At 43.5% G+C, this 23,332-nt stretch overlaps 1 protein-coding gene across 11 annotated transcripts in view; it reads left to right on the top strand.

The window, feature by feature from the left end:
* CLASP1 (cytoplasmic linker associated protein 1) overlaps positions 1-23,332 on the top strand; it is a 267,451-nt gene that overhangs the window by 206,206 nt on the left and 37,913 nt on the right. For all 11 annotated transcript variants that reach the window (XM_073807807.1, XM_073807810.1, XM_073807809.1 and 8 more), the window contains 5 exons: positions 3,548-3,626; positions 4,684-4,827; positions 14,215-14,358; positions 14,666-14,772; positions 23,129-23,279. In XM_073807807.1, the coding sequence (XP_073663908.1) occupies positions 3,548-3,626; positions 4,684-4,827; positions 14,215-14,358; positions 14,666-14,772; positions 23,129-23,279 (625 nt within the window). The remainder of the gene's footprint in view (positions 1-3,547; positions 3,627-4,683; positions 4,828-14,214; positions 14,359-14,665; positions 14,773-23,128; positions 23,280-23,332) is intronic.

The raw sequence follows: 23,332 nt of genomic DNA, 5'->3' as shown, positions 1-23,332 counted from the left end.
AACGTGGGCCACAGCAGTGAAAGTGCTGCGTCCTAACCGATAGGCCACCAGGGAATTCGCTAGTTCTAATTTTTTTGTGGAACCTCCATACCGTTTTCCATAGCGGCTGCACCAATTTTCATTCCCACCAGCATTTGTTATCTCTTGTGTTTTTGATGATGGCCATTCTAACAGGTGTGAGGTGATACCTCATTGTAGTTTTTGTTTGCATTTTTCTAATAATTAGTGATGTTGAGCACCTTTTCATGTACTTATTGGCCATTTGTATGTCCTCTTTGGGAAAATGTCTACTGGTGGGGCGGGGGCACTAGACCATTTTGATACTAAGAGAGTCTTCGTAGGTGGTTTCTTGTCATTTTGTTACCTGTGGCTTTTGTCACCCAGTTGAATATCTACTTTCTTACTTAATTCCCACATTCTCTTATTAACATATATGTTGAAATATTCCAACAATCCATGAGATGAAATGCCCATATCTTCCTTGAGTTGACATTATTTTTGTGAATGCCTAAGACAAATGTAAAAAAAAACATTGAAAATTGGTTCTCTTCTCTTTAAAAAACACTTTAGAATATTTATGAGCATCCTTCTGAAGACCTTAGTATTTTTACGACTTCAGCCTCTTGTAAGGCACACGAGGAATATTTCTGTTCATGTGTGGTATAGGGTTCCTGTTCATCCAGGAGTAGTTTCTATTTACAGTTCATTGGCTAGAGATGATAACACACTTACAATATTTGTAGCCCATCTGGCCTTTATGAGAAAAGAAAAGCTACTGAGACTCAGAAAAAGTGTAAAAAAACTGACTCTGTGCCATTATTGTTTGGAAACAAACTTCTGACCTTTGCCTGTGCAATAGTAAATCCTCGACACAGGAGTGATAGAAATTGAATGATCTCAGAAGATGGTTTGCAGTAATGTCTTGGTTGTGATTTGGTGGATGACGGAGGGGAATGTGTCAGATTGCTGAATTTTTAAAAGAATAAACAGATGTCTCCAGGTCACTCAGAGAATCATCATCAGCATAGTAACTTTTATGTGACCCGTTACTGCAAACTGGGATATGAGTAGGTCATAGAATTGTCAAAATGGAAGGACCTTTCTCATTTCATTATAAAATTAGGAAACAGAGAGTACCTTGACACACCCGGAGCCCCACTTCCTGCGCGTGGCAGCCCGGGAGCCAGCATCCAGGAGAGCCGGCTGTCACTCTATTGTGTGTCCTGTGGTCGCCGGCTGGCCTGCGGGAGAGTGTGGAGGGCATCGCACTGCCCCGTCATTGTCCCCCGCGCTTGCATCTGTTAGATGTCTCTGGCTGCCAAGCCTACATTTGTTCCTCTACTCTGTGATGCCAGCTTTTCTTTTGGTCCCCGACCCTGGAGATCTGTGTAATTTGTACTGCTATAGAATTTTATTATCCAAGTAGATTTCCCTTTAGATTTTCAGTGAACTCACTGTAATGTACTGTATTTGCAGTAAGGCTTTCAGGCACCATCCCTCCTGTGGGTGACTAAGTGTAGTGCAGTTGGGGGACAGTCCTCTACACCAGTGGATTCCTCACAGTTTGGCCAGAGGTTGACTAGAGAGGCTGAGCTGACGCAGCTGATGATACACGAGCGATGTAAACAGCAGGGCTGTTACGCGAGAGGCTGGGGAGCCGCGGTGAGTTGTGGTCACAGGGGATGTGGGCCCAGTGGTCCAGGCTTTTCAAGAAAGGTCGGAAATGTGGATTAAGGCAAGATATTCCAAGATATATTTTTTTAAAATGACACTGTGAAAGCCAAGGAAAACATTTGTAAGCCAGACTTTAGCCTGTAGGTTGCTTCCTTAATTTAGGTGAATTTATGAATGACAGAAGATCCATTGCAGATTTTTAGGGATGATGGAAATATTACGATTATATTTCTGATCTTTGGTGATTAAGGGAAATAACTGTGCCCTCCTGTTAGTTTTCTTGGATGCCTCATTCCTTTAAGAACCCTCTTCTGGGGAATTCCCTGGCCTAGGTCCCTAAAGCATATGTCCCTTTTTCTCAGCAGCTGGGATGTTTAGCTCTTTCAGCTTATCTAGGATTGTGAGTACCGAGGGCATCTCAGTGGTGGCTGAGAGCTGTTCCTCAGGTGATAGAACTGATTGTGAATCTGCCTCGGTTTCCTTTCCTTTGGCTGCGCTCGACAGCAGGGCGCAGCTCCAGCTTAAATACACCCATTACTCAGATGTATTCTCCATCCTCCCTTTGCTGTAGAAGAAAGGAGAGGTGTTCTGTGCGTGGTTTGTTTCTTTGATGTGTGGCCAGTATGAGTCACTTAAATCATATATACTAAGATGCGCTTTGCTTCCAGAGGTGGTCCTCAGAGCTTCCTGGATACAAATAGATGTGGGAGAAAAGGATGTGCTGTTGGTCAGGTTTACTTTTTATTAGTAATTATGATGGTGGTACTACTAGTAACAGTATGTGCCACACACTTTATGTTTTTCTTGTATTATTTCATTTAAATTTCAAATCAGTTCTGTAATCTGAAAGATTTGAACCTGCGTCCCTTTTCTTTCTACTATCCTTACGTACACTGAGAATCGTCTCTGAGGGAGTCTAAAAGAAAGTGATGCAGTCACTCAGCCTCAATTGGAATATATCTTTGCGTTGCATTATCTTTCCTGTTAGCATGGAAGGGACCTCTGCATTAGGCACAAGGGCTCCTTCAGGCAGTTGTAAACTCATGCTAGTAATTGTGGCTTTTTAAGGGAGAGGGCACTGACTTTCGCTCGCCAAGAGCCCTCAGGGTTACTCAGTTGGATCAAAAATGTGAGAGGACCACGAGAAATGAGGTGAGTCACAGGCGAGAAGTGGAGCCGGAGTGGGGCTCCTAGGGTCCCAGGCTCCTGTGTGTGTCTGTAGCTGGAGAGGGGTGTCTCTGGGTGAGTGTCCCACGGGCGCTCTTCTGTGGTGACCGCACAAAGCCAGCTTACGGGCGATTACCCAGCGAGGACCCCAGGAGCTGTGCAGGCAGCTTCAGCAAGGGCAGCTGCAAGCAGCCTCATCGGGATGTAAACGTTAGATTTGGGCAATGGAAGTGTTTCTCATGTGAGCAGTATTCCGAAAGGTACCTGGAAAGAAGACGAGCAGATCCCAAGAAGGCCAGCAGACATTCATTGCTCAGTTTATGTGTTTCAAGACTTTTAACAAGATTTCCCCTTTTCTAAATTTTCTAGGGAATTCCCTGGCGGTCTGGTGGTTAGGACTCGGTGCTCTCAAGCGCTGGGCCCGGGTTCCATCTCTGTTCCGGGAACTAAGATCCCGTGCGCCATGCGGTGCAGCCAAACAAAAACCAAAAAACAAAACAAAAAAGAAATAAGTTTTCTATGTAATGTGTATTACTTTAGTATTTACATGAAATGAAAAGTAATATTTAAAAAATATAAACATGCTTGCTTTTTACATATGTTAGAGGAATCTATAATAGTGTATTTTTGTTTCTTATATGATTTTACATTGTTTTTTGTAATAAGTCTTTCTTTTAAAATACTTTTTTTTTTTTTTTAAACCTAGGGACTCCTTTCCATTTGATCAGCAATTTAACATTTTGATGAGATTTATTGTGGATCAAACCCAAACTCCTAACCTCAAGGTCGGTAACTATTTGTCGTTATAGTTCAACCTCTAGAAGTCAAATTTGCTTAAAATATACTTGTTTATACATGACTCATATTTGGCTATTGTGAGTAAATCTGCTGTAAACAACATGTTTCCGTTTCTCTTGGTTCAGTACATAGTAGAGAAGTTGCTGGTTTATTGGGTTGGGACATGCTTAACTTTATTTTAAACTGCCGAAATGGTTATGTCAGATTATATTCCTACCAGCGGTGTCTGAGAACTCCAGTTGCTCCACATCCTTACCAACATTTGGGCATTATTACGGTGTTTCACATTAATATTTAATGTAGAGAATTTTGATGTGTTAAAATAGGTATCTTATTGGAATGTTTTTAATATTAACGTCGTAACACATGAAAAATGAATTGGCATGTTTTATAAACATCATACCCATAAGAATGAACTAATGGTATTTGAAGGAGGATGTGCTCCTTTGAATGACATCAGGTACATTGTCTGTTCTTTGATCACTAATTTTGCTGAGGTTTTTAGGAGAGGCCCAATAAATAATAACCCTTTTCTCCTGATGTCAAAACCAAGTGAGACCTTGGTGGGGAAGTTAGAGCAGAATTATTGAATTATTGAAGGTAATTATTGAATTACCTTCAGTGCTGCCTTGCAAGACCTGGCCTAGAGTGGCTGAAAAATAAAACTCACACAGAGTTGTACTTGCCCCGCGGTTGGTGGCAGAGCTGGAGGTCCCCCTGGTGCCTCCACCCCTCACCCCAGCAGGGGCTCCTGCCCGGCACGTGTCTTGCGGCGTCTGTGAGGAGCAGAGCCTGCTTTCTCTGCAGGCCCGGCAGTCACAGAGGGAAGGGGATTAGGCTGCAGGCCTCCCTTCTGTTCCCAAGCTTCCCTGTCAGTCATCTCATGCTTTTTCACTGCTGGAGGGCCCCTGCATGTAGGAACATAAATCCAGGAGAAAGGTGGTGTCCCCTCAGTAGTGTGTTCTTTTCTCTGAGCACCAGTTAAGAGTTCTGTTCAAAGATTTATAAAGTGTACCTACTGTTTATAATTGCTGGATCTTTCAGGTCAAAGTTGCAATCCTGAAGTACATCGAGTCTCTCGCTAGGCAGATGGACCCAACAGATTTCATAAACTCTAGTGAGACAAGGCTTGCTGTTTCTAGAATTATAACCTGGACGACAGAACCAAAGAGTTCAGACGTGAGAAAGGTATGTCCTTAGGCACGTGTCACGAAGAGGTATTTATGGGAACTTGTAAACCACCCACAAGCCTACACGCAAACCACTATCGCTCCTTTTCTAGGAAACCAAGGCTCTGCTCCTGTCCCTCCAGCTCCGTCTAGTTGCAGCCTTTGAAGATCAAAATGAAAATCTGAAATCTTGTATCATGGGAGACACCCTGATACCAAGATGTTGTGTTGTTGCTTTTTTTTTTTTTTCAATCACCTGAAGAGAAATATTTGCTATTTTCTTCTGAAATGGCACGTTGAAAGGCATATAACACAGTGGAGGGAGCACGGGACCCTGTTATTTCTATTCTTAGGCAGTATTCTGCCTTAGGACTACTATGAACATGAATTCATATATGTTAAAAGCATGATCCATTCCTGACAGGTTATAAGCACACAGGAAGTGTAAGTTATCACTCTCTTCGTTGTTTCTATTATTCTCTTCCTGTCAGTGTCCTGTTCTTCTACACTTGAGTTTCACACATGGCCATTGTTCTTTTACTTTATATATAAACAAGCTAGCCTTTCAAAGTTACTGATAAAAACCAGATTTCTTAGTTCTGGTTTCAGACTAAAAGTACTTGATTTTGGTTATTTGTATGTAATCATGAACCTTGCTTTTTTTTTTCTTTTCTTTTCTTTTTTTCCCCGTAGTATACTCCTTCCACCGCCATCCGTGCCAAAATAGTCCTTTGGCCTTGGGGTAGAGTTGGTAACATGGACCACTTGGGTCGAGGCAGGGTTAAGGATGATTCCAAGAGGTAGTTAGCGAGGTTGTTGTGGTTCCAAATGCCCCTGAACACCTAGCTCCTGCTCTAATGGAATCCAAGGAAGGGAACCAAAGAACCACCTGCAGGGTTTCTTTGGGAAGGTCACAGCCGATGTAATTCTCCAGCCATTGTACAGTAATAAACTAAGTTGTCCAAGGTCAAAGAAACAAGGATGAATTTTATTAAAGCACTCATTCAAAATTACTGTTCTAATAGTAAATAATATTTTTGATTTATGATCTGTTTGTAAAATGTTTCAATATTTATTGAAAGAGCATTTCACTGGCAACCTTTAATTTAACCATTAAGCCTCTTTGGGACTTGGGAGGTGGTGGCATGATTTGGTTGATTGGAACGTCAGAAAGATATTTGTGTTACAGTTTTCAAAGTCACAGATCAACCAAGAAATACAAGAGCCCAAGTACAACTTCCTATCTTTAGTCATAACACGTTGAGTACGTGTGTCTATGTGAGTATGTGTTTTTGTAATTGAAGGTTACTGAAGCGTTCCTTCCCATGGGGCTGGAAGATGTTTTAGACATGCACGTTATTATCATGATTAGGGCCTGTATGGGAACAGCCAGCTTTGGTCATTATGGCTACTTTCTCTGGACATGCACATTAAACATTTGAGCTCGGATTTATTGTCCTAACCTTTCTAATCAGGACACTAGAGGAATGTTTTTCCTTGAGTTATCTAGCCTGGGGCATCAAAACACTGCCTCCAGTGTCTGCCCGCACGTCTTCCCCTTCCCCATTGTGAGGACTGCCAAACACCCCACCTTCAGGCTGAGGTCGAACCTGGCCTCCGGGACAGTAATCCCGGCCCCTCAGAGGTAGCTGAAAAGCTTTACGTCAGTAGTTCTCAGTCCTGGCTGCAATGAAAACTAACCTAGATGGCTGTGCTCTCCCCGCAGTCACCTGACTTCACTGGTACAGAGTGGAGCGTGGATGTTGCTCTGTGTCTGGTCGGGGCTCCTTCCACTCTTGGCTGATCTTTAATGCAGTGTTGAGGCCCATCAGTTTAGACCGTTCCCCTGGGACTGAAACTCAAGCACGCAGGCTGCTGACGTAGTCTTGACCTGGTTGCCGCTAATTCTCTCGGGGCCCAGCCTGGGCCCTGGGTGTCTTCAGGGCGAGGCCTGGCCCTGCCGTTCCCCGTGCCTCCTCCACCTCTCTGCTTTTGTTCACCCTGCATGCTCAGCACCTAGCACAAGACCTGTAAAACAAAGTAGGCATTTAGTAAGTATTTTCAGTGAATTAATGAATGATAAATACCCAAAGAGAGGGCTTCCCTGGTGGTGCAGTGGTTGAGGGTCCGCCTGCCAATGCAGGGGACGCGGGTTCCTGCCCCGGTCCGGGAGGATCCCACATGCCGCGGAGCGGCTGGGCCCGTGAGCCATGGCCGCTGAGCCTGCGCGTCCGGAGCCTGTGCTCCGCAACGGGAGAGGCCACAACAGTGAGAGGCCCGCGTACTGCAAAAAAACAAACAAAAAAAACCAAAATCTCTATTCAGCAAAGCTATTCGTCAAAAATGAAAGATAAATTAAAATGAAGCCAGCAGGAGACTCTCATTTTAACCTCTCTGCCTCTTTAAAAAGGGCTCACCTGATTATCACCACACAGGATAATCGCCCTTTAAGTCAGCCAATTAGGGAGGGACTTTAATTATACCTGCAGAACCCCTTCTGCCATGTAACGTAATTATGGGAGTGAAGTCCATCACACGCGCAAGTCCCGCTCACCCTGGGGGAGGGCTGTAAGGCTTACCCACCAGAAGGCGGGGACCCTGGGGCCCACCTTACGCTCTGCCTACCAAGGCTTTGGTTTTCGGCGGCCTGGCATGAGTCTTCCATAGTTAGTTATTCGGTAGTTCCTTAGCTCTTACCTGAATAGGGAGCTTTTTTACCTAACTATGCAAATTGTAATGAGGTTCATTTTAGCAGGTGCATCTCTGCATTCTGAGCACCCGGTGACATTTTTTTTTCATCCTCGAAGATATTCGTGGATTTGATTGTTTGGCTTTCAGTTGTATCCATCGAGCACTCACTGGGATAGGCTTGTTAAAGCACAGTATTCAAATGCGTGTTCTTTTGCCCCATACAGGTGAATCCTTCCTGGAGATAGAGCCGCTTTTATTTAAATGCTCTGTTTTGCGGTTCCATCCACTGGATATTTATATAAATGTACATACTGTTGTAAGTGATGCACCCGCCTTATCCAAGAATTTGAGATGTGTTCTAAAGATTGTCTAAATGAATGTAGTGCCTAAGTAAATTAAAATACTTAGAAATTGTGATATGGTATATATCACTCTGTGCTAAGATTTTAAATTGTCATCACTGTTACTTTAAATCTGCAAGGAAAGAAAACAGGCAGCATTTTCATCTGGATAATTTAGTGCACTAAAGATTTGCTTGCTTATCTCTTCTAAGTAGACATATGTTTTGCCTTGCCTGTAATTTGCAGAGTTATTAAAAGGTTGTATCAGGTGCTAGGGAAATCTTGGTGATTTTCATGATCAGAAAAGCACTTTCTGATCATGAACCAAGTTCTCCTGTTGGTGCTGACTTAATTTCCTAAGAGTAGGGCAAGGTTACATTCTAAATACTAGAAGAGCCCTACAGTCTGAAATCTATGCAGTAAACTCTCATATTGACCCTATCCTTAGAGAATATTAATTTTATTTATACAAACAGTGCTCGGGAAGTTTGCAGGCAGTGCAGCGCCTCCTCGGTATATCTCCTATTTGGGAAACAACTTTAGACACATTTTAAGCTGACAAAACTCTTGATTCACTGACTTCAGTGTTTTTGATATTTTGTTTCTCTTTTTATGTCAGTGTTCTGGGGTGTTTCCTCTCAGGGGGAGTCGGGTGTTTGAATATTTAAGATGTTGAGGAGGGAGGAAACACAACCTAAACCAAAACACGACCCAGTCGTCAGGAGGCGCGCTTGCCTGGCTGGGACTGACTGGGATGGATGGAAAAGCCCCACCCAGCTTTAACTGGCCTGCTTTATTCCCAGAGTAACCTTTTCCATTTTTTAAGTATGGGAGTCCTGAGAGTTGTGTTGACCAAACTACACAGACATACGCTGGACCTTACTTTTTTCTTTTTTTAACATCTTTATTGGAGTATAATTGCTTTACAGTGGTGTGTTAGTTTCTGCTGTATAACAAAGTAAATCAGCTATACATATACATATACCCCCATATCCCCTCCCTCTTGCATCTCCCTCCCACCCTCCCTATCCCACCCTTCTAGGTGGTCACAAAGCACTGAGCTGATCTCCCTGTGCTATGCGGCTGCTTCCCACTAGCTATCTATTTTACGTTTGGTAGTGTATATATGTCCGTCCTGCTCTCTCACTTCATCCCGGCTTACCCTTCCCCCTCCCCATGTCCTCAAGTCCATTCTCTACGTCTGCGTCTTTATTCCTGTCCTGCCCTTAGGTTCTTCAGAATCTTTTTTTTTTAGATTCCATATATGTGTGTTAGCATATGGTATTTGTTTTTCTCTTTCTGACTTACTTCACTCTGTATGACAGACTCTAGGTCCATCCACCTCACTACAAATAACTCAGTTTCGTTTCTTTTTATGGCTGAGTAATAGTCCATTGTATACACATGCCACATCTTCTTTATCCATTCATCTGTTGATGGACACTTAGGTTGCTTCCATGTCCTGGCTATTGAAAATAGAGCTGCAGTGAACGTTGTGGTACTTGACTCTTCTTGAATTATGGTTTTCTCAGGTATATGCCCTGTAGCGGGATTGCTGGGTCATATGGTAGTTCTATTTGTAGTTTTTTAAGGAACCTCCATACTGTTCTCCATAGTGACTGTATCAGTTTACATTCCCACCAAGAGTGCAAGAGGGTTCCCTTTTCTCCACACCCTCTCCAGCATTTATTGTTTGTAGACTGTTTGATGATGGCCATTCTGACTGGTGTGAGGTGATACCTCATTGTAGTGTTGATTTGCGTTTCTCTAATGATTAGTGATGTTGAGCATCCTCTCATGTGTTTGTTGGCAGCCTGTATATCTTCTCTGGAGAAATCACTAGACCTTTCTTAATGCACTGTGTCCGTATTAGGATAATACAGTGTATTCTAGAGTTGACCTCTGTTGACTTCTGCCTCTGCTACTTTTTAGCGGTGTGAACAAGTAGTTTAACCTCTGAATCCTTGTTTATTATCCATGAAATGGGAATCATGATATTTGCTTTAGGCACTGTTGGGAGGACCAACTGCAATAAAGCATATAAAAACCTAGATAGATACTACTCTGTTTGTTGTTGTAGCTTCAGCTATTACTGCTTGAGGGTTGCTTTGGTTTTGCTGCTGGTCCAAATTTTTTCCAGCATTAGGAAGATTTTTTTTTCCCATCAGGCAAAGGGAATGCGGTAATGACAATAGAAATTTTAATGGTATGTTTATATTTTAGGGTTCAGAATCCCTGTATGTTTCCCTTATCATACGTGATTCTCTAACATTGAGCACCTGCTTTGTCAAGTGAACTAACAGATTTATTAGCCCCCAAATGTTGTTTTGAGAAAGGCGGGAAGTAAAGGCATGGCAAAGAAAATTAGAGATTATAAAGGTGCTGTTGCCTGGAGCAGGAAAAGTATATATAAATAGCCTTCAAAAGTCGACATTTCTATTTGAAAAAAATTTTAAATCTCTGATTATACATAGGCAGCGTGTCCTAATCTAAAAGCTCAGAGTTTTACCATCAAATAAGATTTGAACCTCAGCTGAATATGACTGCCTCGCTCAAGTCTCATTTTGATCTGTTTGCAAGAACACTGTTACTTCCAGGAGGCGTTGTGATGATTATGAAGGACTTAGCCAATGATGGTGGTTTAACACTGGCAGTTCCTGTTATTATTCTTAAGGATACTGTTACTGTTCCGTTATTATTCACAGACTTTTAGATTGTATAATCTCTCTATATATATATGACTTTAGAAAAGAAGCCAAATACCTGTACAGCTTACCAATAACCATGGTTTTGAGCGCGTGCTTCTTGTCTCTGATTAAACCCTACCCCTTTCCTGTTTGTCCGTCCCCGCTTCAGCGTAGTCGAATAGGTGAGGATTTCCCCACTAGGTCAGCCTCCACCTGCTCTGGGCCTGGAGAAGGAAACTTGGAAGAAAATTGTAAACAGGTAGATTTAAAACTGTGTGCTAACTTGCAAAAAGACACTTCAGTGTTTGCATTGAGATTGTTAATCCTGATTACCCTTGTGAAGACACAGAAGATTTTGAAGAACCCTAAAATTAACATAATACTACGTGAGCCAGAGCGTGCGTGCGCGTGCGTGCGTGCACCTGTGTAAATGTTGTGTTTTGGTATGTTTTATGATTAACTGCCTTCCCAAAGAAATAGCCACGTTGCAGACAGGCTTCTACCATATTTTAACAAAATAGCAATGGAGAGATACTAAATTTAAAATGTCCGAAGGTTTTGAAATACCTTCTCTTTGGTGGTTTTTCTAAAGCAATTTTAATCACAGTCTGAAGGGAGCAGTAATATTTGTTTAATAAATTGAAAAAGCCCTCTCCCCAAATTTTAAGTTCTCCATAATTAATACTGACACTGAAACATTTGTCAAAGTTTTATTGATCTCCTGTCTGGAAGAATCCTTTTCTGCTGTGAGGCACATGGCATTCAAGGCCATCGATAGCCTGCAGGTTCTTTTCAGACACTAGCAGTGAGATTTGAAGGCCCTTTTACCCTCACCCCCCAAGTTCTACTGTAGGGGCACAAGTGGGAGTCATTTCCTTTTAGGTCGCCACTTGGTCGTTAAAGTATGTCGCCCCAGAGTTGCCCGTTAGAAAACGTCAGCAGCAGAGGTTTTGGTTTGGTCTGGCTTTTCAATGGCCCTTCCTCACGTGGGGCAGGAGCTCCAAGTTGGGACAGCGACACCCTCTGGTTTTGGGCTCATTATTGAACACGAGCTCTGCCCCAGGCTTTTTAAAATGAATCTCTCCAGCCCATGCCCATATTTGGAATTATTCCTGCAGTGAGAGCATATTGATGGTAACGATAAATATAACCCAGTTGTCATCCTTGCCTGGACATTCTGGTATTCAGACTCCTCACTGATACAGAGAGTTGTAGATAAAATGTTTCAGGATCATAACAGTCTCATTCCTTTTAAAACTTTGATGTGAAATCTTTTAAAAATAATATACTTAAATGATACTTTCCATCCATTTCTGGAGCTTGGGTTTCAGAAAAAGATTTTACTTTGAAAACAGCTTTAGGCCAAAGGGTTACTTTTGAAAACTAATAAAATCATTTACATTTTATATTTTGGAAAATGCAAAAACAAATTATATTCACTTATATGCGTAAGTCACACACATACCATCTGTCCAACGAGTTATTTTCAGAAATCCCTGTCTTTCTATTTGATTTCTTATCAAAATTCAACTTTAGGGTTATTGAGAGAAGGTTCTTCAGTGGGTAGAAGTTGAAGTCTGCTGCGCTTTCTTTTCCCATATGACGAAAAGTCAACTAATGTTAAGTAGCCACGAATTAGCACAGTCTCTAGGCCTGTCACCTTGCAGCCCTCTTGTTCTTAAAAGATCCTACCAGTTTTATAATTTGCTTCATGGAAAACCCCAAGTAAATTTTTAGTATCAGGTATCTTGTCATTCTGGGAAGAAATTAGGTCTAAAGACAGTGGCACATTTCACATAAAAACATGCTATTCAAAAATGTGATAATACATTTAATAGTTTTCTAATGCCATTTTCAGCATTTTCAACTTTCTTATTAAATTGGTGATGCTGATTTTTTTTTCCCTTGGCCAAAACTCAAGCCTGCTTCTTTGCTTCTCTTTGAAGTGCAGTGTTTTCTGCATGCATTTTTTTCCAACATCTAATAAAATTTTTTTTAATGCACAGGTTACTTTGCATGATTTGGGGAATTTGCTTTTATACAAATCATATTAACAGTGTGTTAAACTGATGGTGAAATAGATTTCTTCGGATAACGATTTGTTAAAACTGTCCCAATAATGACATGTAGAAATGTGTGTTTTAGTACAATCAATAATAATGTGTTTTGCCTGTCTTGTGAAAGCACACTGGCCCTTATGATTTAATTTGGTTAGAGAGGCTATTAATGACCATATTTGGAAGTCAAGGGTAAAAGTAAGATCCTTTTGCCCAATGCTGTGCTTAATAAATGCTTATGACATTATGAAAGATAATTTTTTATTGTGTAAAATATGTTATTCTACTGATCTTTCAAAATTTGTAATTAAGTTTTCATTTTGGTTAAATACATTTGGGTCTTTGGATTTGTTTTTTTTCCTTCTGCAGGTACAAAATAGTAATTTCATATTAACTGGACCTAGAATTAATTTTAACATTATAAAAGCATTGAAGTGGGATTTTTTGTGGGTGTTTATTTCCAAAAAATTTCTCAGCAAACATGTTTCTATGTAATATTCTATATAGTGGAAAAAAATTTAGGATAATTACTGCAATCCTAAATATTACAGTCTTTGGAAAAATAAACGTTTGCTTCTAGTCGAAAGATTTTCATAATATGTTTTCCTTTCTTTTGACTCTTAGAAATTTGTAAGAAATGCCTGTTAGTACTAACTAAAATTTTCTTTTGGAATAGTTCTTCTAAATCAAAACCCTTGTAACTAACTCCGAGGGCACTGTTTTCGAAGCTCGAGCACCATAGCAGGCATGTAGCTTTCCGGGGAAGCCTGGGTCTCACTGCTGGTGTTCTAGCTGCTTGCTCTTCCCCACTCTGCTGCTATAGCCACTACGAGCATATGTTGTCTCTAATAAAGAAAAGTAGAACATTTTCCAAAAGGCAGAAGAGTAATAACTTCTTAATTCGTACCATGTAAATCTAGTTTGCTTCCCAAAGACTGTCTCTGTCCTCAATTCATAGATGTAAAAGTAGGAGTTTTTCAGATGTATTTGAACTCTATTTCTAACGTTTCTTAGTCGCTAGGAAAAGTGGTTTTTCAAGATAACACAGTGGTAGCTTGTTCAGAAACTTGTTCTTTCCAGGGTGTGCTAGGAGCCTTGTCCGGTTCTGACTTACTAGAATGGACAATCTTAAGCCTTTTCAAATGTTTTGATTGTTTCATTGATGTACTCACCAGCTTTGTCCCTAGTGTTGGGCAGCAGAGGAAAAAAGTTTCAGGAATTTATTGTTAATGTGCTGTTGTAAAATCCAAGGCCAGGGTGTTCAGTGAAACCAGGGCTGATTTCCCATATTGAAGTTTGGCTGTTTAGAGTTGATGATGGTATTTCCTCTAGGTGCTGTTTGTTTTTTTTATGGCACAGATGTCCTCTTATTATTTATTCTACTCATACAAAACAGATTTCTTTTGAAAACAATTTTGGGAGTTCCCTGGTGGTCCAGTGGTTAGGACTCTGTGCCTTCACTGCTGGGGGCCCGGGTTCAATCCCTGGTCAGGGAGCTAAGGTCCCGCGAGTCGCGTGGTGCGGCCAAAGTAAATAAATAAATAAAATAAAGTAAAACAACTTTAACGAGCATTTTGACCAAGACAGGCCATTGTACGTGACGTAAATTAACCATCTCTTCCGTTTCTAGGCAGCACAGATTGTGCTCATCTCTCTGTTTGAATTGAACACTCCTGAATTTACCATGTTACTTGGTGCCTTGCCAAAAACATTCCAGGATGGTGCCACCAAACTCCTGCATAACCACCTCAAGAACTCCAGTAACACCAGTGTGGTGAGCGCTTGGGTCACGGTTGGTGGCCTCCACTTACCCGTCCCCGTGTAGAGCAGATGCTCAGTTGTGTCTGCCACTCTGTCTGCTCCAGCTGACAGCAGTCACTCAGCTTTGGGAATGCCTGCAGGACAGTTATCCATTTGGGGTTTGTATGCACTTAAAATTGACCTTATGATTCTGGAAAAAATCACCCTGATTATGCAGAATCTGCCCATTTATTTGCACGGGGGTTCAAGGGCCGAGGGGCAAGCGGAACCGTGTCCTGTATTTATCCCTCGCGTGATGGAGCTCTTCTGCCTTCCCCCAGGGCTCTCCGAGCAACACCATTGGCCGGACTCCCTCTCGACATCCCAGCAGCCGGACCAGCCCCCTGACCTCCCCTACCAACTGCTCCCATGGGGGCCTGTCTCCAAGGTAATGCCATTTCAACAGAAGTGAAGACACTAAGGCACCCCGATGACTGTCTAGGTTCCTTCTAGGTTTTTAGACCAAGCTTAATACCAGAAAGTGTATGGGTACCAGGAGCCCACGGCTCCTATAGCCCTCACACAAATCTTAACCGTGTCACTTGGGGCAAAGTGGTTAGCTTCTATGGTGAAATGAGCGGTTTCTGCTGAATGGTCTCTGAGGTTCTTCTAGCTCTAAATGCTTTCTTCTAGTACCTTAAAGATTTTAAAACTGAAAGTTATGTTTAGAGCCCTGTTTCATGTAGAAAGCATTTAGGAACTCATCACCTACTCTGTCAGCGATAGGAGCACCTACGGGTATTTGATCGTCTAACTAAACCCTTTATAATCAGTCCACACGTAGTCTGGGGTAGTTTCCACCCAAGTGGCCATTCTGGACTCACGTTTGAAGGCAAATGCTGCTCTGAGAAGGGATTGAGAACCTGAGAACTAAAACTGGATCAGCATTTTCAGACTCCTGTTGGGACCATGTGAACATTGGCCTAACAGAGTCTGGGGCAGTGACTTAGAAGGAGAAGAGAGTTTGCCTTGAGATCTTTGGATAACATTTCCCATCTGGCCAGAGCCCTTAGAAGTCCCTGCACGGCGGCTTTCATGACCCGCTGGCAGGTGTTGGAGTTTCTCATGGCCCCACTCAGAGTGGTGACCCTATAGGCCACAGCTTTTAGGAAGGAGCCAGAGGCTGGACCTGCAGGGGTCATGCATGTGTGTTTGGCTTCAAGAAATGCAGGGCTTTGAGATCACTAACAAGAATCAGGAGGCTGTGTCTTAAGGGTTGCTGACACCACGATCTTAAAATTGGAGGAAAATGTCACGAGTATGCCGTGTGCCATACCCTTTTAAGAGTTACCTCTTCAGCTGGAAGATAGCAAAATGTAAGTGCCTTCAAATTTAGATTTTTTTAATGCTCAAGACTCTTCCAAACTCCTCCATCCTTACCACTGAAGTTGTCTTCAGTTTCTCAAGTTATCATATAAATATTTTGGAAAATGTCAAATTTGTGTTTTTCTCTTGGAGAAACGAAATATTTTGTATACTTAGAGTATCCTAGTGTTTATATTGCTTTATGTTTCATCCTCCTAAGGTCCCCTGGTACTGTACGTAGGTAGAATGAAGCATAGCGTTATGTTTCCAGATTTGGTCTGTGTGGTCATGGTTTCAGCAGGCTGGTATAATTAGACGCTTGAGACCAGAAACTAATGGAAACATGTCTGACTTTCCCCAAGTGTGTCTGTGGCTCAGCGCACTTGTTTTTTAAATGTTACCATCTGTATTAAAACAAACGGTTTGTCTTAAGTGACCCCAGTGTTGGCAGTAAAATCATGGAGTTCTCCTCCTCGGTAGGAGAGAATTTTATGGAGAAGTTGTCTTCTCTGTAAATTGTTGCCTTTGTTTAGAAATGGTACTTCTGCAACACTGGGAAATCTTTTCTTCCATAATACACAGTTCATACTTCTTATTTTTTAGTTATTTCATTAATAGGGTGGCACATTCTTTAGGTAATAAAGAAAAGGTAAAATTCAAATGAAGTATTTTGTTATATGTGCTCATGGTCTAAGTAAAAGATTGGTGGGAGCTGCTAGCGTAATCCAGCAGAGCTAAGACTTGGCTAGGTATTAAGCTTCATGGATGTCCAAATTATTTAAAAATTCTAATTTAGTTTTCCACGTCACCATATTCATTCTTAACTAGCCTGGCCTAAATGTTTACTGTTAGGGTTACAGGTGAGTGGAAGAAATGGGGAGACTTATTTTCAATCTTAAAAAGTCCAAGTGTGACCTAAATATTTTCTTATCAAGCAATTCTTCTTAAAGGGATTATTTAGTTGTGTAATTTCTTTCTTTCTTTTTAAACACAATATGCCTTCAGTCAGTGCATAAGTAGCCAGAATGGCCTTAGCCAACTTGAATTCAGCAGGAGAAATAATTTTTCTCACAACCAGAACTGTCCAGAAGTGGGAAAAGCTGCCCCGATGTCATCATATCACGGGAAATATTCAAATGGGCTACATACGTTCTACCAGGAAATTTATGAAAGGAATGAACTCTTGCACTAAAGAGGAGAATGTACTGGGTTACCACATTCTAAGTAGGGATAGACCAATTCTACAGGATATAATCTCAGCTATTTTTCTGAGCGGTGCTCTTGAAACATTTATTTTCTATGACCCGCTATTTTATCTTTCCCATTGGATGTTAGCTTTTGTCCTACTGAGTTGTTTGTTTTTAATCTAACTTTGAGTATCAAAATAAACTAGTTACTTTTTTTTTAGTCCAAAAATTCTACACTCAGATTATGCTGGGAATAAGAAAATACTCTAACATGATGAACACATTTAATTTGATAGTTTAAAAAAAAATCGCTAGTGAGGAATTCATTTTTATCCACCCAGTAACATTAGAGAAGCCGTAGCAAACAAGTTAGACTTCTGTGGAAGTTCCATCCATCAGTCATCATTTCTGTGGGAGAGAGGAGTCCTGCTTATTCCCAGCGAGCAAACAGATGCTCCAAGTCTTCGGGGAGAAGACGAATGGCCTGGAGTGTTCCATCATTAAACACACATTTACCTTTCAGCTCATCTTACCGAGTGTGATCGATGCTAATTGAAAAACAGAGTTGCAAGGGGCTTCAGCAACTACGTGCAGTCCGTTCCCTTTAAGATAGGAAAAGCACGTGGCCGTCCTCACTCTGGTCTGCTGTGCATTCTTGACAAACATGCCGTGGAGCGCTCAGCAGATAACCTCTGGTAACCCAACAACAAAAGGCAATTTTAGGTGGATTTTACACTCATCCCGTCAGACGATCAAGCGTGTGCACAGACTCAAGGTGGGGATCAAGCTGGAGACCCCCTCCCACAGGGAGGTGCTGGCGCATCCTCTTGGTCCTCCCCCTACTGGCAGGGCCCCAGTTGAGGGGGTCTCCCGTGTCCTCTTGTGCCGCTGACTCAGTGTGTGGCCTAGAGGAGGCCTTTGGCCCTTCTGTGCCACGGTGACTGCTCCCCTCCACACCTTGTATTCCTTATAAAATGGGGCCTTCGCTGTCCTCAGGTGAAGACCAGCTCTGGACCACTGCTCTCAGAACCGCCATGAGTGCCGGGGCAGGCGCGCTGCTCCGTAGGGACCCTGGTCCTGTGGACCCCTTGGCCTGGTGTCCCATTTGCGGTCAGCTCAGTTCACGCCCGTCCCGTGTCTCTGGGTCTGTTGAACTGCAACAGTTGTTAGAACTCTGGCGGGGCCTTTGCACACCCAGGTCACTTAGGGACACCTGCCAGGTCAGGAGAGCCTGTGTTCTGAGGCGCACTTTAGTCCTCATATCAGGTCACGTGAGCATTCCCCCCTCTCGGAGCCAGCCTGTGGGCCATGGCCCACCCCCCGCCCCCCCAGTGGTGCTGTTGTTTTCACAGAAGGAAATACCCATCTGAGGGTCGTCCTGGTGGGGAGACGCGTTGTCCCCTGCCTGAGTGATCTGGCCGGGTGGCACCTTCCCTGAGGCTTCCTGCTCTCGTCCCTTTGGTCCCATTTGAATTAAGGCCCATGAATCCTTCTTTGGTTCTTTCTGAAATAACTGATTGCATTATCTGCAAGTACATCTGTGTTTTTTGCATGTAAGTGCTTGTAATTTCCTTTACAACACACACAGTCCTGTAGTTGGAATCTCATGTGATTTAAAAACATAAATGCAGGACTCAGAACTGGTTCTTGCCCCCGGATGGTGCAGCATGACTCTGGGTAGAGCTTTGTCAGGGAGAGGGGCTCTAGGACACAGAGTATAGTGCCGCCCTTGCCTGTCTTCTCTCTTTCTCTGACTCTCGTCTTCTGATCACCACAGTCGGTTGTGGGGTTGCAGTGCCGATGGGTGGTCGAAGCAGCCAGCTCCCTTTCCTCAGCCTAGCTCCATCCCCACCGCTCCCTCCCACAAGACTCTCAGGCGCCCTTACTCTCCCAGGTAATGAGCTACCTGTTCCACTTCTCTGAGGTGTCACAATATTATTGCACTTCCAACGTCGCCTCAGGTCTCTGGGGAAGCCTCTCCGCCGCCTCCGGCTGAGACCAGCGGGGCTAGAGCCTTGGTGAGAAGTGTGAGCCAGGGGCGTGGCCTCGGCCAGACCTCTCGAGGACGCTCCTACGGTGCCCCCAGGAGAGGGGACCATTGCATCAACTGGCCACATCCACCGACATCTGTGGTTGCAGCGCTCGGGCCCTGGAAGGGGCTCGGGCGACGCATGCCGTCAGGGCCGCGACCGGGCGCGGTGTCCCCAGCCTTCTGCTCGACCGCACAGGGCTGCTTCCTCCCGAACCTGAGGTCCTCGGTCCTGCTGTCAGTGGTGTGGGCCAGTGTCCTTCCTGATGTCCCGTCCTGATGTCCCGCATGTGCCGATAGTCTGAGGACTCAGATCCAGAAAGGCAGCCCCGAGAGGTGCCCTCCCCGTGACATCCCATAAAGGGGGCCCAGCACCGGGCGGGAGAGCCGTGGGGTCCCCACAGGCTTCCGGCCGAATGCGACAGTGCTTTACAAAGGAGGCTCCATGGGCTCCTACGGGTTCGTGTTTGAGGGTCTCTTAGGTGCTTTTTATAAACGTCCAAAGATCAGAGGATCCCTTCCCTGGAGCCCTGTGATTACATGAGCAGAGGACGGAGCAGTCCAGCTGCCTCTGCTGTGTGAGATGACTTAGAACCCTCTGTGATAGGACAAGGGTAAAGACAAAACAAAAAAAAGAAGTCTGTTACTTTTGAATGCCTCAGAGATAGCTTTTGCACAGAAGATTTACATTCTTACTTTATGTCCTCGACACAGTGAGACTGTATGTAGTAAACAAGGCAGCTAAGTGTTTTAACAGCATCTTCCTTCGGAAACTCTCCCAGTTCTGAAAGTAGCTTCTAAAGCGTGCAGAGACGCCTGCGGTGACTGTCCAGATGCAGGTTGGGGCACGGGCACGTCGACGGTGACACGGCTGCGTCCTCAGTGTTAGTAACGCGTGCCACTGCATTTGTCTGAAAGGTTAGTCGTGCCTCAACGTATCAGACCGGTTGATTGACCGTCTCCCAGTACACTGACCCGTGTGCCTTACTGGGCACCAAGCTTCGCCCCCAGCCAGTCTTCCCATCCGGCCACTGAGACCACCCTCCAGAGGACATCTGTTCCCAGAGTCACCTTTTACACGTGTGTACAATGCTACAGCCAGCGCTTCACAAACAACTACAACTTCTGTTAACTGTCGGAGGGAGAGAGAGTGGACCCAGAGACCTTTACACTTAGAGAACCTATCGGTTACATAAAACTAAGAGGAAATCTGTATCTTTTCTCTTTGCTCTTCGCCAAAACCCTATCGATTCATGAGAAGGAACAATTATCCTCATTCCATACCTAGTATCTTTTCCCTACAAAATGACAAAGAAGACGCTCTCAGAAGGCACACTTCCTGTCTCCGGCTTTTCTTTCCTTGGTGACCTGACCTCACGCATCTCCCCGCCTGCGCTGTGCAGCCTTTCTGCAGGGTGAGGCCAGAGCCGCCTTCTGCCCCGGTATTGGGTGCCCTGGCCTGACCTCAGGTCAGTGAGTATTGACCGATTGAGCAACTCTTCCTAATCTAAAGAACCCTATGGAAACCTTTCTGGAGTCTAATCACAGTGTTTACAGACTCCTAGGACCTGGCCTTTAACCTAAGGGATTATACCTCCGAGCTAAAACAAGACAGAATGTGAGGGCGGGTGGCAGATTGGGGTTCACCCAACCAGGTCTCTTCTAAGCAGAGCTGCTGCCTCCCCCTTGCTGTTCCCTTGTGGGTATTGCTTGTCGGGACCACATCACCTGTGATTCCCTGATGACGGCATCCACGGGAGTGTCCCTTTTTCCCTATGAAATATGGGCTCACGGGTATTGACTGGAAAAAACGCAAACGCCAGAACGTGAAATGGCAAGGAAAGCAACACTGTCTGCTTCCCTTTAGAGGAAAATAATGCTCTCTGTCACCTGGAGCTCACAGTTTCCACTTCATACCAAGGAGATGCTTCAAAGCTCAAGCTAGTGAGTCTAAAAGAAGTGTCCCCAATAGATTGTGCCTGGCCGTGCGCACGTTCTCCTAAATTGGAAGTCTGAGTTGGTTTATTAACTGAACGTAAGAAGGAGGAACATTAACTGGCAGAATCCTTTATTTTCCTATTTTAAAGAGAGGCTGCTATCATGCTAAAGTTATGTGAACCGAAATGAGGTATTTTAAGAAAGTTCAGGGTAGGAATAATGGGATGAACTACATGAAACCTAACATCTTCTGAAGCGACATGGAGAATAATATTGTGACATCCCTTAAAAGCTGAACGTCCCCCAGACTTCCTCCTGTCCATCCCTCCATCCTTCCTGTTTTGTTTTGCTTTTTCCCTTTTGCATGGGCTATGTTACTCTTTTTGGTTGTTGTGATTAATAGTATTTTCAGGCATCTTTTTACATCTCGTATACATATTTTTTGTTTAAGTCGCATTCCACCTTTATTTATGAAAAACGGTGTACTGGCCAGATGTATAAATGCCTTTGCTCACACATAAGCTGGTGCTGTGCTGTTCTAGAAGGGGCCGGGGAGGGGAGCGGTCAGGGGGCCCCAGTGCTCCCCAGTCACGCTTTCTTCATGCCAAAGGAGTATTAGATAATGTTATGAACTTAGAAGGGGTTGAAATCTTGAATTCTGTTCAGGTTTTTTGATTCTGCTTCCTGCCAGCGTATACACGGAGTCTTAGCTGTAAACGTGTTGAAGCTCACATTGCTTTTTGTTTGATGGCCAGAGCCAGTCTTTGAGTTGGCGTGTGTTTTTGTGAGCTCTCCAAGTGCAGTTGAGGTGTCTGTGTTCTTTCATTCATCAGAAGAGAAGAATGGGTTCTACCTGGGCCAGGTTTGCAACAGGAGAGTGAATTCATCTCGCAGGGTGAATGAATTCAGATCTTGTACTCTGGCAGGACCCATCCGGCCTTAGAAAACACTCGGGTCGTTACAGCCTCCAGCCAGTAGAGGTCTGGCTACTCCAAGTGAGCGCTGTTCAAATCTTGTCTTGTTCATCTGCCCAAACCTTTAAAAAAAAAAAAAAGTGTGTGTGTTGAGGGGGAGGTTGGTAAACATTTTTTGTTTTTAAGTTACAGGGAAGTTTCCTCTCAACAGAATGCACAGGCCTGGCTGGGTTGCCCTTAGCCGGGGTTCCCACCAGTGGGTGACTGGTTTCAGTTATTTCTCTTTGGAAGAAGAGAAAGATCGGTCTTCTTTAGCCCTTAAGAGTGAATGTTGTTGAATGCTTACTTATATACAGCCAAGGATTCTTTTAATGTCCTTGGCAGTTCTCAGCATAGCTCAGGACTGTCTGGAGATAAAATCAGACCGACTCATCCGATTTTTTTCTTGAATACTTTCTTGGAGCAAGTGACGGTTTATTCTTTTTGAGGGAAGGTAATGGTTTTTGTTCTTAGGATCTTCTGTCTGTTTCAGCGTACTTTTCAAACATCTAAAGGTCACTTGTTGATACACTGCATTACGCCAGAAGGCTGTTGAGGATTTTTGCTTTCCTTTGTGTTTTGCTGTGTATGCTAAATGTCTGAAAGGACGACAGTTGACGTCACTTTTCTGTAAGGGACAAATATCTCTTGCTTTTTGGAGTGCTTTTAGATATTCATCTGGAAGTGTGACTCATCTTTATAAGATCTGCTTTCACTGTAAAACTCCCACTATCCGCGTCTAGAAGAATTTGGTTATTCAAGCCAATTCCTGGATTAGATGGCCTGAGAGGCTTTCAGGAGTCCGTTGGTGGATCTGACTTCGAGGCATTTTCTACTCTGGGGTTTTATTTCATAGGTTTCTGATACTGGTGAGCATAACCCAGCTTTCTGAGGTCATGCACTTTGCTCCTTTAAAATTTGTGTGTAATAACTAGCTTTCTTTTCATTTATTTGTACATTTGAGACCAGTAACAACCAAACTGCTTTTTTCCATCTTCAAGATACGAAAGTTATTTTTCCACGTCCATTAACCTCGTGCATCGTCACCAGTTGTCACTCTTTGAGTTCCTGCATTCTCGTGGTTCTTGTTTCCCACTGGCTCTTATTGAGTGCTGATGTCATGTGTTTGGGACCAGATCTGACAAGGAAGCTGTATGATTCAATTGTCCAGTGGTGGTACTCTTAACAAAAGATGTCTTCCTTATCATTCCAAATCACCTAAAGAAACTATAATTATGTCTTACTCCGTAAATGATTAGAAGTCATTTTTACCCATACCTCAATTTTATGCATGTGCCTTAATTTAAGAAATGAAATATTTTTGCTCTTTAGCATGCTGGACTATGATACCGAGAACCTGAACTCTGAAGAAATCTATAGTTCTTTGCGTGGAGTGACAGAAGCCATCGAAAAGTTTAGTTTTCGAAGCCAGGAGGATCTGAATGAGCCCATTAAAAGAGACGGCAGGAAGGACTGTGATGTCGTGAGTACCCGCAGGCTAACAGGGCCATTCATCAGTGAGGGGGCGGTCACCAC

Source organism: Tursiops truncatus, chromosome 7 (assembly GCF_011762595.2).
Source record: "Tursiops truncatus isolate mTurTru1 chromosome 7, mTurTru1.mat.Y, whole genome shotgun sequence".
Classification (NCBI taxonomy): Eukaryota; Metazoa; Chordata; class Mammalia; order Artiodactyla; family Delphinidae; genus Tursiops; species Tursiops truncatus.
The sequence above is the reverse complement of the archived record's forward strand: the minus strand, read 5'-3'. Positions and strand labels throughout refer to the sequence as shown.